This window comes from Carcharodon carcharias, chromosome Y, assembly GCF_017639515.1.
Source record: "Carcharodon carcharias isolate sCarCar2 chromosome Y, sCarCar2.pri, whole genome shotgun sequence".
In the NCBI taxonomy this organism is placed as follows: domain Eukaryota; kingdom Metazoa; phylum Chordata; class Chondrichthyes; order Lamniformes; family Lamnidae; genus Carcharodon; species Carcharodon carcharias.
Window position 1 is genome coordinate 793937 of NC_054508.1, and position 15623 is coordinate 809559.

General features: G+C 48.9%; 1 protein-coding gene across 1 annotated transcript in view; it reads left to right on the plus strand.

The window, feature by feature from the left end:
• Positions 1–1502, plus strand: part of LOC121273390 (homeobox protein Hox-C6-like) — a 2449-nt gene extending 947 nt beyond the window's left edge. The window contains exon 2 of the mRNA XM_041180569.1: positions 1162–1502. Coding sequence (XP_041036503.1) covers positions 1162–1412 — 251 coding nt within the window. The 3' untranslated portion in view covers positions 1413–1502. The remainder of the gene's footprint in view (positions 1–1161) is intronic.
• Positions 1503–15623: the final 14121 nt, after the last annotated feature.

Here is a 15623-nt window from a genome sequence, read left to right on the forward strand (position 1 = left end):
TCACACAGATGTATACTCACACATACAGATGTACACCAACGCACAAATGTACACCTACACTCAACTGCACAAATACACTCACACACACACAGATGTACCCCTACACACACACACACACACACACACACACAAATGTACACCTAGACACACACACACACACTCTCACACATAGAGATGTACACCTACACACACACACACATTCACACACAGAGATGTACACCTACACACACACACACACACATACACACACACAGATGTACACTTACACACACATGCACACACACACACACACACATACACACACACACACACGGGAAACAGTAATTAAACGTCCACATGTACAAACCAAGGGCACAGGCCAGGAAATCCACCATATGTCAAAGGCGGAAGAGTGACAAATATCACTTAGATAAGGCAGGAAAGTTCAGATTGGAATATGCAAAAATAAAACAGCAAATCACGTTCACATTCGCACCCCAGGGTCTACATAAAGTGTGGGTGTGGATGTACATCTGTGTGTTCCTGTATATGTGAGTGTGCATCTGCATGTGTGTGTGTGTGTGCACATCTGTGTGTGTGTGTTTTTGTGTGGGAGGGTGTACATCTGTGTGTGTGTGTATGTGTGTGTGTGTGTGTGTTGTTGGGTGTACATCTCTGTTTGTGGGTGTACACCTGTGCATGGGTGGGTTTCCATCTGAGTGTGTGGGAGGGGTGGATGTATATCTGTGTGTGTGTGTGCTGGTGGGTGTACATCTGTATGTGTGTGTGTGCTTGTGTGTGTGTGTGTGTTGGTGGGTGTACATCTCTGTGTGTGGGTGTAAACCTGTGCATGGGTGTGAGGCGCGGTGGGTGCACATCTATGTGTGTGTGTGGGGGGGGTGGGTGTACACCTGTATGTGTGTGTCTGTGTGTGTACACATCTCGAAAAGAGAATTGAAACTTTTTTCAAAGAAGAGATGTGAGTTAATTCATGTATCGGCACATTTCCTTCCCCCGTCTCCTTTTAATTTTATGTATTTTTTTTGTCTTGTCTTCTCACTCCCACCCCCCATCCTCCTCCACCCCTCCCCCACCCCTCACGCCCCCCGCCCCTTCCCACCTCCACCCCCCCGCCCCCCCCCCCAAACCCTCAACCCCCAACCCCCGGCTGAAATCGTCCAGGAGTGGGACTTGGACCGGACCGTCGGAGAGGTCGGCAGATTTACTCCCGGTACCAGATTCTGGAGCTGGAGAAGGAGTTCCACTTCAACCGGTACCTGGCCAGGCGCCGCCGGGTGGAGATTGCCGGTGCGCTGGGCCTGAGTGAGCAGCAGATCAAGATCTGGTTCCAGAACCGGCGGATGAAATGGAAAAAGGAGGTGAGCCTTGCCAGCGTGTCAGCTGCCGATGGACAGGGAGACCAGGAGAAATAACCCAAGCCAAGGGAGCAGACAAGGACAACTACATCAAGACATCTTTCTTTGAGTGAAGAAAATAAATGCATTAGTATACCCCCACCCCTACCCCCCACCCACCTCCGCCAAAACAAATCTCTACTTCCTTTCACCCACCCAATCCACCCATCGAAATAAAACAAGGGGGGAGGGGCTGAGGGTTTGGGGTGGGGGAGGGGTGCTCGTGAGGCACTTCCCCACCACACCACCACTTGTGCCACTTTAAAATCAAACATTCTAGAGTTTTCAAAATTATGGCGGTGAGAGGGAGAGAGAGGTTTAATTTATGTTTAAGTTGTGTGAAAACAAGAGAGAGAGAGAGTGGGGGGAAGGAGAAAGATGTTTAATTTCTGTTTAAGTTGTGTAAAAAAATCAGCAAGAGTGGGAAATAGAGAGGGGGGAGGAGAGACATATAATTTATGCTTAAATTGTGTAAAAATCAGAAAGTGGGAGAGAGAGATAGAGTAAGGAGGGAGGAGAGAGACGTTTAAGTTATGCTTAAGTTGTGTAAAAATCAGAGAGAGAGAGAGGAGGGAGGAGAGAGAAACATTTAATTTATGCTTAAATTGTTTAAAATCCAGAGAGACAGAGAGGAGGGAGGAGAGAGACATTTAATTTATGCTTAAATTGTGTAAAAATCAGGGAGAGAGAGAGGAAAAGAAGGAGAGAGAGACATTTAATTTATGCTTAAATTGTGTAAAATCAGGGAGAGAGAGAGATTTAATTTTTGCTCAAATTGTATAAAAATCAGAGCGTGTGAGAGAGACATTTAATTAATGTTTAAATTGTGTAAAAACCAGGAGGAGGAGAGAGGGAGACATATAATTTATGTTATATTTGGATGAAAACAAGAGAGAGGGAGAGGGGAAGAGAGAGACATTTCGTTTATGCTTAAATTGTGTAAAAACCATAGAGAGAGAAAGAGTGGGAGAGAGTGAGAGAGAGAGAGAGAGACAAAGAAAGAGACAGAGGCAGAGAGGAGAAAGAGAGACATATAACTTATGCTTAATTTGTGTAAAAGAGAGGGAGAGAGGGGCATTCAATTTATGCTTAAATTGCCGAAAAGAACACACAGAGAGAGAGAGTATGCTTAAATTGTGTAAAACCCAGAGAGAGAGAGAGAGTGAGGGAGGAGAGAGAGAGGGATTTAATTTATGCTTAAATTGTGTAAAAATCAGAGAGAGAGAGGAGAGGAGAAGGAGAGAGAGAGACGCAGTTAAATTATGTTTAAATTGTGTAAAAATCAGAGTGAGAGAGGGGAGGAGAGAGAGATTTAATTTATGCTTAAATCATGTCAAAATCAGAGAGAGGATTAGGTGAGAGAGAAGAGAGAGGAGGAGGGAGAGAGAGATTTAACTTATGCTTAAATTGTGGAAAACGTCAGAGAGGGGGAGAAAGAGGGGAGGAGAGAGAGACACACATTTAATTTATGATCAAATTGTATAAAAAGCCAGAGAGAGAGAGGAGAAAGAGAGAGAGAGAGAGAGAGAGAGGAGGAGAGAGAGAGACATTTAATGAATGCCCAAGATACATAAAAATCAGCGAGAGAGGAGAGAGAGACATTTAATTTATGTTTAATTTGTGTAAAAATCAGAGAGAAAGGAGGAGGGGAGAGAGGGGAATTTAATTTATGCCCACATTGTATAAAAATCAGCGAGAGAGGAGAGAGAGAGAGGAGAAAGAGACATTTAGTTTATGTTTAAATTGTGTAAAAATCAGAGAGAGCAAGAGAGGGAGGAGGGTGAGAGAGAGAGAGAGAGACATGTAAGTTATGTTTAAGTTGCGTAAAAACCAGAGAGAGGGAGTGGAAGAGAAAGAGAGGGGCATTTAAATTGTGTTTAAGTTGTGTAAAAAACAGAGGGAGGGAGGAGAGAGAGAGAGATAGAGAGGGTGGCAGAGAGAGAGAGAGAGAGAGAGAGAGAGTGACATTTAATTTATGCTCAAGTTGTATAAAAGTCAGAGAGTGCAGAGAGAGAGAGAGAAAGGAGGGGGAGAGAGACATTTAAGTTATGTCTAAATTGTGTAAAAGGCAGAGACGGGAGGAGGAGGTAGAGACATACATTTAATTATGATCAAGTTGCATAAAAATCTGGAGAGGAGAGAGAGGGAGAAATTTAAGATATGTTTAAACCTGTAAAAACCAGAGAAAGAGAGTGGCAGAGAGAGAATGGAGGAGAGAGAGAGAGACATTTAAGTTGTGCTAATTTTGTACAAAAATCAGGGAGGCGAGAGAGAGACATTTCAGTTATGTTTAAATTATGTAAAATCAGAGAGAGAGAGAGATTTAATTTGTGTTAAAGTTGTTTAAAAATCAGAGAGGAGAGAGAGAGACATTTAAGTTATGTTTAAATTGTGTAAAAACCAGAGAGAGAGAGAGAGATTTAATTTGTGCTAAAGTTGAATAAAAATCAGAGAGGAGAGAGAGAGACATTTAAGTTATGTTTAAGTTGTGTAAAAACCAGAGAGAGAATGGCAGAGAGAGAATGGAGGTGAGAGAGTGAGACATTTAAGTTATGTTTAAATTGTGTAAAAACCAGAGAGAGCGAGAGAGACATTTAATTTGTGCTAAAGTTGTACAAAAATCAGACAGGAGAGAGAGAGAGAGAGACATTTAAGTTATGTTTAAGTTGTGTAAAAGCCAGAGAGAGAGAGATGTATTATCGGAGAACTGTGCAGTGTTCCTCATCATTCATGTGTACTGTTGTGCCTACAAGCGTTGCTGTATTCACCGAAAGGGGATGTTATTATTTAAGATTAAAAAGCCATACATTCCAACGAACTAAAGGCCAATATTTATTGCGTTTCCACTGCCCCCCCCCCCCCAACCCCCAGCCACCCCGAATGTAAAACAGCCGACAGAAAACGAGATTCGAATAATTTAGCTTCTTTGGTGCGATTATAAATGATCGGTTTCATTCAACAACAACAACAACAAAAATCATCTGAATAGATTTCTCTTGCTCTGTTTTTTTTAAACACAATTATGTGGTTTTTCCTGTTTCCATAGGGCGGCCCTGCATGGGCGAGAAGGACATTTTTCGTTCGCGGTTTTTTCTTTGAGCGGGGGTGTGTGGTGGTTAGGGAGAAAATTAGAGAAAGGCCCGGGGGCTGGGGGTTGAAGAGGTTAGAAATTCAGCGCGAGTGATCTCGATTTTCAGCATCGCCGAGCTGTCTTAGATCACACATCAACATATATTTTTGCTTTAAAAAAATTGTTTCGAAGAGACGCAGAGGGAGCGAGAGAGAGAGAGAGAGAGAGGGGAGAGGCAGAGAGAGAGAGAGAGGGAGAGAGAGGGGAGAGGCAGAGAGAGAGAGAGAGAGGGAGAGAGAGGGGTGAGGCAGAGAGAGAGAGAGAGAGAGGGAGAGAGAGGGGTGAGGCAGAGAGAGAGAGAGAGAGAGAGGGAGAGAGAGAGGGGAGAGGCAGAGAGAGAGAGAAAGAGGGAGAGAGAGAGAGGGAGAGAGAGGGAGCGAGTCAGAGAGAGAGAGAGGGAGAGGCAGAGGAGAGAGAGAGAGGGAGAGAGAGGGGAGAGGCAGCGAAAGAGAGGGAGAGAGAGGGGAGCGGCAGAGAGAGAGAGAGGCAGAGAGATGTGGGGGGAGAGGAGAGAGGCCGAGAGAGGGGGGGGGGGGGTGCGGGGAAGAGAGTGGGGAGAAGCAGAGAGAGAGAGAGGGGGAGAGTCAGAGAGAGAGGGGGGAGAGAGAGAGGGGATAGGGTCAGAGAGAGAGAGAGACAGAGAGAGGAGAGTATCAGAGAGAGAGAGCGGGGAGGCAGAGAGAGAGAGAGAGGGAGAGTCAGAGAGAGAGGGGGGAGAGAGAGAGGGGATAGGGTCAGAGAGAGAGAGAGACAGAGAGAGGAGAGTATCAGAGAGAGAGTGCGGGGAGGCAGAGAGAGAGAGAGAGAGGGAGAGGGGTGAGGCAGAGAGAGATGGAGGTAGAGAGGAGAGGCAGAGAGAGAGGGGGGGAGAGAGAGAGCGAGGCAGAGAGAGGGAGTGTGTGAGAGAGGGGTGAGGCAGAGAGAGAGAGAGGGAGGGAGAGAGGAGAGGCAGAGAGAGGAAGTGTGAGAGAGAAGGGTGAGGCAGAGAGAGAGAGAGGGAGGGAGAGAGGAGAGGCAGAGAGAGGGAGTGGGAGAGAGAGGGGACATTGCTAAGTGTTCCAAACCCCACAGGCCAACGCGTACAAACTCACACACACTCAGACAAGGTTCATGTCTGGCTCACCTGGTGGAATGAAATTTGGATTCAGCAACTGGGATAATGAATGAAACTTGATCTGAAGACTGGCTGTGTACAGGGGCTCGGTAGTAGTGAGCTCTTTCTCACACACAACGTTAGTGCCCGTAAATCAATTGAATTCAAAGATTAATGGCAGCTTGATTTCCATTTTTAGAATCCGATACCATTTAGACTGGTTTGCAGGGCGGTGAGGGAGAATGTCTTTATTCCTAACCACCCCACTAGACACACACACACACACACACACACACACAGCTACAGAAACACACACACACACACAGATACACAAACACACAGACACACACACACACAGATATACAAACACACAGGCACACGCACACAGATTCACAAACGCACACAGATACACACACACAGATACACAAACACACATGCACACACACAGATACATGCACAGACAGAGATACAAAACCCAGAAACAAATACATTGGCACAGATAAATAAGCACACACACAGATACACACACACACACAGATACACAAACACACAGACACACACATACAAATTCACACACACACACACAGATACACACACACACACAGTTACAGAAACACACATGCACACACACAGATACATGCACAGACAGAGATACATAAACCCAGAAACAGATACATTGTCACAGATACATAAACACACACACAGATATATAGATGCACACAGATACATAGATAAACACACACACACAGTTACACAGGAACAATTACAGGTACATAAGGAGAGATATACTCAGAGATAGGCACACACGCCTGTGCAAGTACAGATATGGAGAAATTCACACATACACACACACATAAACACTGACAGGTAGGTTGTGATATATTCAGATGTTAAGGAAAAAGTAGAGTTAAGCAAAGATGAGTGCAGTTGAAATCAATTTCGAAATTGTAGCCTGAGGACAGTATCTGGGATAGGCTAGTGAGCAAGAATGAGTAGACCATGGTTTCTGTTCAACATTGGTTTATGTGGGGGCATGTCTGGTGTGTGTCATTTTTTTACCTGTTTATTAAGGTAATCTGTGGTTGTGTGAGAGAGAGTGTGTGTGGGTGGGTATCTGTGCATGTGTCTGTATTTGTGTGTGTGTGTGTGTGTGTGTGTGTGTGTGTGTGTCCATGTTGTATGCATGAGTATGTTGTATATCTCAGTGTATCGGATGTTTGTATCTGTGTTTATGTCTGCGTTGTATGTTTGTGTGTATCTATGTTTTATTTGCGTGTGTGTATCTGTGTTGTATGTGTGCGTGTGTACCTGTGTTGTATGCTTGTGTGTGCGTGCTGTATGTGTGTGTGTGTGTCTCTGTGTGTGCTGTATGTGTGTGTGTATCCATGTTGAATGTTTGTGTGTGCGTGCTCTATATGTGTGTGTGTTTGCGTGTGTGTGTTTATGCTGTATATGTGTGTGTTTGTGTGTGTGTGTGTGTGTGTGTGTGCGCTGTATGTGTGCGTGTGTGTGTTGGTGTGTGCTGTATGTGTGTGTGTGTGTGTGTGTGTGTGTGAGCATGACTGTGTGTGAGAATCTGCGTTTGGTATGTTTCGGTGCAGTCCCCAAAGCCCAACAGCAGGTGCCGCTAGCGTTCCACGCCTCCCGCTTCACGGTGTCTATTTGGTCTAATTGCCCGTGCGCTAATCTGACGCGCGTTTTATAAAAGAAAAACATGGATTGTGTCCCTTCCCTTCAGGTGTGTGTGTGCGGGAGAGAGAGAGAGAGAGGGAGAGGGGGAGGCCGATATCCTGTAGTATTTTTACCAGTGTTAAGAGCTCTGGAGCTGTTCGTTTTAAAGTTTCGCTCTAACACATGGGTTGGGTCGTTCGCCCTCCGAAGGGCGGCTCCGGACTCCAGTTCTCCGAATCGGGGGTGAACCGGGAGGTGAACTTTCCGCAAGGAGGAAACATCCTTTCCGCACCCACCCCTGTCAAGACCCCATCAGGGTCTTAGACCTGCCCTAATTTTAACAGTGACACTGCGTTTCAACACCTATTCAGCTCTCAATTCGAGCTGCGCCTTGAGTTTTTCCCTGTGGCTTTTCCTTCCACCACCACCCCCCCCCCCCACCCCCCCACAACTTTCCCCTTCCCAGCTGGACCCAACCGCTCTTCCCCCACAAACCCCCCTCCCCACCCCATCCACCTCCCACCCTCCTCCACCCCACCCCCCCCACAACCCCTACCACCATCTCAGCCGCCGAGGACACGAGCGGGTAACCCGCCAGCCGGGGTCTGAACGAGCGACAAACTAAAAACCGGCTTCAGAATCGCTGCAGGAAGAAATGGGGCGGTGGGGGAGGGGGCAGAGTGGAGGGTGGTTTGGGGTGGGTGTTGTTGGCGTTGGGGTGGAAGGACGGAGGCGGGGCGGGGAGTGGGGCTGTGAAAACTGCTGCAGGGGGGAGGCAGTCGGTGCAAACGGAGCGTCTCTTCCCCTCCCTGTTTCTCTCTCTCTCTCTCCCTGTCTCTCTCTCTCACTTTCTCTGTTTCTGTCTCTCTCTGTTTCTGTCTCTCTCTGTCTCTCTCTCTCTCTCTCTATCTGTCTCTCTCTCCCTCTGTCTTTCTCTGTCGCTCTCTCTCTGTCATTCTCTCACCGTCTTTCTCTCTCACTATCTCTCTTTCTCCCTGTCTCTCTCACTTTGTCTGTCTGTCTCTCTCTCTCTGTGTCTCTCTGTCTGTCTCTTTCTCAGTCTCTCTGTCTCTCTCTCTCTCTGTCTCTCTCTCCCTCTGTCTTTCACCGGCTCTCTCTCTCTGTCATTCTCTCACTGTCTTTCTCTCTCACTGTCTCTCTCTCTCCCTGTCTCTCTCACTTTCTCGGTCTGTCTCTCTCTCTCTCTCTGTCTCTCTGTCTGTCTCTTTCTTAGTTTCTCTGTCTCTCGTTCTCTCCCTGTCTCTCTCTCTGTCTCTCTCTCTCCCTGTCTCTCTCTCCCAGTCTCTCTCTCCCTGTTCTCTCTCCCTGTCTCTCTCTCTGTCTCTCTCTCCTCTCTCTCTCTCTCTCTCTCTGTGTCTTTCTGTCTGTCTCTTTCTCAGTCTCTCTATCTCTCTCACTCTCCCTGTCTCTCTCTCACTTTCTCTGTTTCTGTCTCTGTCTGTCATTCTCTCACTGTCTCTCTCTCTCTCTCTGTCTCTCTCTCCCTCTGTCTTTCTCTGTCTCTCTCTGTCATTCTCTCACTGTCTTTCTCTCTCACTGTCTCTCTCTCCCTGTCTCACTCTCACTTTGTCTGTCTGTCTCTCTCTCTCTCTGTGTATCTCTGTGTCTGTCTCTTTCTCAGTCTCTCCGTCTCTCTCTCTCTCCCTGTCTCTCTCTCCCTGTCTCTCTCTCTCCCTGTCTCTCTCACCCTGTCTCTATCTGTCTGTCTCTCTCTCTCTCCCTGTCTCTCTCTCTCACTTTCTCTGTTTCTGTCTCTCACTATCTCTGTTATTCTCTCACTGTCTCTCTCTCTCTCTGTCTCTCTCTCCCTTTGTCTTTCTCTGTCTCTCTCTCTGTCATTTTCTTACTGTCTTTCTCTCTCAGTGTCTCTCTGTCCCTGTCTCTCACTTTCTCTGTCTGTCTCTCTCTCTCTCTGTGTCTCTCTCTGTCTGTCTCTTTCTCAGTCTCTCTGTCTCTTTCTCTCTCCCTGTCTCTCTCTCTGTCTCTCTCTGTCTCTCCCTGTCTCTCTCTCCCAGTCTCTCTCCCTGTCTCTCTCTCTCTGTCTCTCTGCCTCTCTGTCTGTCTCTCTCTCCCTGTCCCTGTCCCTCCATCTCTGTCTCTCTCTCTCTCACTCTCTCTGTCTAACTTTCTCACTCTTTGTATCCCAAACATCAGTTTCACGGGAAATATTTAAGATTATGTTAAGTAAGCTGCAATGTAACGTGTTTGGGCTGATGTGTGTGTGTTGAGAGAGTGTGTAACTGCGCATATCTGTATGTCTGTAAGTGTGTGGGTGTCTTGTAATTGTGTCTATGTATGGGAGTGTGTTTATGTATGTCTGTGAATGTGTATGTCTGCATGTGTCTGTATGTCAGTGAGTGATTGTGTGTCATGTGTGTGTGTGTGTGTGTGCATGTGTGTATGTGTGTATGTGAATGTGTGTATGTATGTGTGCCTGTGTATGGGAATATGTGTCTGTATGCCTATGAATGTACGCCTTGTGTGTGTGTGTGTGTCTGCCTGTGTGTGTGTCAGAGTATGTGTATGTGTGTCTCTCTATGTATATATGTGTGTCTGTGCCTGTGTGTTTGTGTGTGTGTGTGCGTGTGTGTGTATGTGCGTGCCTGTGCATGGGAATATGTGTCTGTATGTCTGTGAATGTGTGCCTTGTTTGTGTGTGTGTGTGTGTGTGTATCTGTGCGTGTGTGAGACCATGTGTATGTGAGTGTCCCTCTATGTATATATGTGTGTCTGTCCCTGTGTGTGTATAGCTTTGCGTATGTGAGGTTACTTTCCTACGTGTACGCCGATGCTTGTGGGTGCCTGTGTGCGCGTGTTTGTCTCCCTGTTTGTCTGGGATTGCATGTCTGTGTGGCCTACCTTGGTCTGTTCATCTCTGTGTTCAGTTGGAGGTTGGTGAGGCCAAGCCAATATCCAGGCAACAGCTGAACGAATGGTTAGAAGAGTGAGAGGTGGCTCGATCGAAACCTATAAGATCCTGAGGGGGGTCTCGACAGGGGGGATGTGGAGAGGAGGTATCCTCTTGTGGGAGAAGCTAGAACAGGAATTTGGGGGGGGGGGGGGGGTCACTGTTTAAAAATAAGTGGGGTCACCCATTTAGGACAGAGATGAGGAGAAATATTTTCTCTCTCCTCTCACCTCTCTGATACCTCCCACTGCATGAGGAGCAAACCTCCCAGGAGAGTTTACGAACTTACATACAAACACACATACAAACATAGGAGTTAGCAGCAGGAGGCCACTCAGCCCCTCGACCCTGTTCCCCCAATCAATAAGATCATGACTGATCTGATTGTAACCGCAGCCCCACATTTCTGCTCCTCCCCTACCCTGATAACCCATCCCCCCACCCCCCCCACCTTGTTAATCAGGAATCCATCCACCTCGGCCTTAAAAACATTCAGAGACACTGCTTCCACTGCCTTTCGAGGAAGAGAGTTCCAGAGACTCACCCACCCCTTCGGAGAGAGAAAATATTTCTCCTCGTCTCTGTCCTAAATGGGTGACCCCACTTATTTTTAAACAGTGACCCACCCCCCCCAATTCCTGTTCTAGCTTCTCCCACAAGAGGAAACCTCCTCTCCACACCCACCCTGTCGAGACCCCCCTCTGGATCTTATAGGTTTCGATCGAGCCGCCTCTCACTCTTCTAAGCTCCAGCGGATACAAGCCCAACCTGTCCGACCTTTCCTGATGAGACAACCCACCCATTCCAGGCGTCAGTCTGGTTAAACCTTCTCTGAATGACTTCCAACGCGTTTACACCCTCCCTTAAATAAGGAGACCAGTGCTGTACACAGTACTCCAGATGTGGTCTCACGAGTGTCCAGGTATTAGTTTGGCCACTCCAGACATCCTCGTGCCTTTCACTTGTTTGAATTATCGTTGTGTCCAATTGTAACCAAATGTTTTGCTATACCGGGGATTATCTGTTGCAGGAAAGCCTTTACCCATGACTGCACCAGCCATCCAGCCACTTTCACCCACAGCGGGAGATCCGTCTCACCAAAAAAGACTCGGTTAGCAACTTTCCAGCAAGGCCACGACCAGTTGGCATTTTACTGATGTTTAAGAAGTGTTCAGACGAGGCACTTGAAAGGCTGCAGGGCGCAGAGCTAATGGACTGAGTGCTGGGAAATGGGATTAGAATAGCTGGGAGTTTGATGGCTGACACAGAGTCGATGGGCCAAAGGGCCCTGTTTCTGCGCTGAGTGATTCGATGGCTATGTGGTCCGGCCCCTGTTTCAATTCAATCGATTAGGTGGCTGTTTTCTGTCCTTCGCAAGCCCCCTCCCCCTCCAAACCCCAACCCTACCCTCCCCCCAATGGCCCCAACTAACCACACCCTCAACCCCACCCTCCCCCCACTGCCCCCCACTATCCACACCCCAACCCCACCCTCCCCCCACTGCCCCCCGCTATCTCCATCCCAGCCCCACCCTCCCCCCACTGCGCCTCACTATCTCCATCCCAGCCCCACCCTCCCCCCACTGCGCCCCACTATCTCCACCCCAATGCCACCCTCCCTCACCGCCCCCCACTATCTCCACGCCAACCACACCGTCCCCCCACCGCCCCCCACTATCTCCATCCCAGCCCCACCGCCCCCCACTATCTCTACCTGAAACACACCCTCCCCTCACTGCCCCCCACTATCTCCACCCCAACCCCACCCTCCCCCCACCGCCCCCCACTATCTCCACCCCAATGCCACCCTCCCTCACCGCCCCCCACTATCCCCATGCCAACCCCACCCTCCCCCCACCGCCCCCCACTATCCCCATGCCAACCACACCCTCCCCCCACCGCCCCCCACTATCTCCACCCGAAACACACCCTCCCCTCCACGGCCACCCACTACCTCCACCCCAACCCCACCCTCCCCCCACCACCACGCCACTATCCCCACCACATGCCCACCGTCCACCCCAAGCCCCGCCCACTCCCAACCACAACCCCACCCTCCCCCCACCGCCTCACTCCGCACCCCAACCCCAACCCTCCAACCCCAGCCGCGCCCACAACCAACCCCAGCATCCCTGCTCTACCCCACTTCCCACCGCAACCCAACCCCTCACCCGCAGCCCCGCCCACTCTCCACCCCTGACCCACCTGCCACCCTCAGCCCCGCCCACTACCCACGCCAGCCCCATCCTCCATTCCCCAGCCCCGCCCACTCCCAAACCCAGACCCGCCCTCCATCCCCCAGCCCCGCCCACTCCCCACCAGAGCTCCGCCCACTCCCCACACCGGCCACACCCTCTCTGCAAATTCCTACCGAGTGAGAGGGGTTCTCTAAAGCTTCCCAACTCCCATCGTATCCCGGGATTCGCCCCGTTACCACCCCCTTCCCCCCGCCCATCCCCCTACAAACCCTCCACCCCCACCCCCACCACCACCCCCCCCCCTCCACCGCCCCCCCCTTCCCCAACATGAGCTATTGAACCTACAGAGAGTCAATGTCTGCAAAATTGTGTCTCTGGCTGCCTGGCCTTTGCACTTCCCATCGCCCCATAAACCTACGCACCCCCTGGGGACTCTCCAGAGAACGCTGGAACAATAAGAGTCATTTCCTGGACTCGGTGGGCGCAGTGCAATTGAGGAAGTGAGACCCTAGTAGCATAAACTTTCTCTTCCTCCACTGAACGATTGAGGTATTAACCTTTGTGTGTGTGTGCATGTGTGTGTCTGTGTGTGTGTGTGTAAGAGAAAGAGAGAGCGAGAGAGAGAGAGAAAGCGAGGCTGTGTTTGTGTGAGTATGTGTATGTGAGGGAGAGGGGAAGTGTGTGTGTGTGTGTGTGTGTGTGTGTGTGTGAGAGAGAGAGAGAGAGAGTGTGTGTGTGTTTGTGTTAGTATGTGTATGTGAGTGAGAGGGGGGAGTGTTTGTGCATTTGAGAGAGAGAGAGTGTTTGTGTGTGTGTGTGAGAGAGAGAGTGTGTGTATGAGTATGTGTACGTGAGAGAGGGGGAGTGTGTGAGTGTGTGACAGAGAGAGGGGGAGTGTGTGTATGTGTGTGTGAGAGAGAAAGAGAGAGAGAGTGCATGTGAGAGAGAGAGAGTGTGTGAGAGAGAGAGTGTGAGAGAGAGTGTGTGTGTCTGAGAGAGAGAGTCTGTGTATGTGTGTGAGAGAGAATGTGTGTGTGAGTATGTGAGAGAGAGGGGGAGTGTGTGAGTGAGAGAGGGGGAGAGTGTGTGTATGTGTGTGTATGAGAGAAAGAGAGAGAGTGCGTGTGTGAGAGAGAGTCTGTGTGTGTGAGAGAGAGTGTGTGAGAAAGAGAGTGTGTGTGTGTGTGTGTGGGTATGTGTATGTGAGAGAGGGGAAGTGTGTGAGAGAGAGAGGGGGAGAGTGTGTGCTTGTGTATCTGAGAGAAAGAGAGAGAGAGTGCGTGTGTATGTGCGAGTGAGTGCATTTGTGAGAGTGTGAGATGCTCTGTGAGTGTGCATGTGAGTGAGTGTGAGAGGGAGAGAGAGTGTGTATGTGTGTCCTTGTATTTGTGCGAGTGCGTGTGAGAGAAATTGTGTGAGTGTGTGTATTTGTCAATGTGTTAGTGAGTGTGTTTATGTGAGTGTGCGTGTTTATGTGAGTGTGTGTGTGTTTATGTGTGTGAGTGTGTTTGTCTGTGTGTGTGCGTGTGTGTGTGTGTGTGTGCGTTTATGTGTGTGAGTACGTGTGCCTGTGTTTATGCCTGGGTGTGTGTTTATTTTTGTGTGTGTATCTGTCTGTTTATATGTGTGTGAGTGTGTGCTTGTGTAAGTGAGTGTGTGTGCCTTTATGTGCGTGTGTTTATGCCCCTGTGTGTGTGTGTGCATGTTTATTTGTGTGTGTGTATCTGTGTCTGTATGTGTGTGTGTGTGACTGTGTGTATGAACGTGTGTATGTGTTTACGTCCATGTGTGTGTGTGTGTTTGTGTATGTGTGTGATGGTGTGTGCGAGAGAGTATGTGTGTGAGAGTGAGTGTGCGTGTGAGGGTGTGTATGTGTTTATTCCTGCGTGTGTGTCTGTTTTTGTGTCTGAGAGCATGTGTGTGAGTGTACGTGTGTGTGTGTGAGAGAGAGAGTGTGTGTGAGTGTGTTTGTGGATTACACCCAAACAAAGCCGTTGCCAAAATCCATCTTCTATGAAATATTTACAGGTGTTTTTAGGGTCTGTTATGAGGGCAGGTAGCAGATGGGAGGTAGAGAGAGAGAGAGTGAGGGAGAGAAAGGGAGATGCGTCATATTTCACCAGAAGGGGGTACAGTAGATTGGACGAAAGGGGAGGGGGTTGGTGGTGGCGGGGATTAAGAATAAGAGCAGGATTTTAATTTTAATCCCATGTGGCCCAATCCTGGACTCCAGCAGAGATCTTGGGTACAGGGTTTGAACATTTCGGTTCCTGGAATCGGCAGATAAAAACGAGTGGCGAATCAGAAAGGATCCCAAACCCTCGGCCGGTTTCATTGCCGGCTATCATGAGGGGCTAATATTTAAATTCAGTTACAAGCTGTAAGATAATTAGCATCATTTATATTTCTATCCGTCTATCTAACTCATACATATGTATGTTTCAAATGTCCTCTGTCGTCCCTTCGCTGTCTCTGCCTCTCACCCTCTGTCTCTCTAATTCTTCCTGAAGTCGTGTCCCTCACTCTCTTCTCTCTCTTTCTATATTCTGGCCTCTTTCGCTGTCTTATCTCTGTCTTTCTTTCGCTCTCCCTCTGTGTCTGTCTGTCTCTGTCTCACTCGCTCTGTCTGCTTTTCCTTTCTCTCTCCCTCTGCCTGTTGTGCTATCTCTCTTTTCAATCCCTCTCTGTCTCTCTCTGCCCCTCTCTCTCTGTCTGTCTGTCTCTCCCCTCCCCTCCCTGTACGTCTCTCTCTTCCTGTTTCCCTCTGTCTCTATCTGTGTGTGTGTTACTCTGTCTCTGTCTTTCTATCTCTCTCTCCCCTTCTCTCCCTCGCTGTCTGTTTCTCCCCTTTCCTCTCTCTCTTTCTGTCTGGTTGCCTGTCTCTCTCCCTGTCTTTCCCCCTCTCTCTCTGACTCTCTCTCCCTCTCTCTCTCTCTGTCTCTCTTTTTCTCTGTCTCTCTCTCTCTCTGTCTCTGTCTCTCCCTCTCGCTCTCTGCCTCTCTCCCTGCTTCTCTCTCGCTCCCTCTCTCTCTCTCTCTCTGTCTCTCTCTCTCTCTCTGTCTCTGTCTCGAAGAATTTCGGAGAATTGAACTCACCGCATGGGAGTCCAGGGCCGCAGGATTTCCAAACGTCACACGTCTCAAAGTAAAGGGATAAAAAAACCCCGAAAGTTAGTTAGGCAAGTTAGAAACTGAAACTCCTGTGGGCAG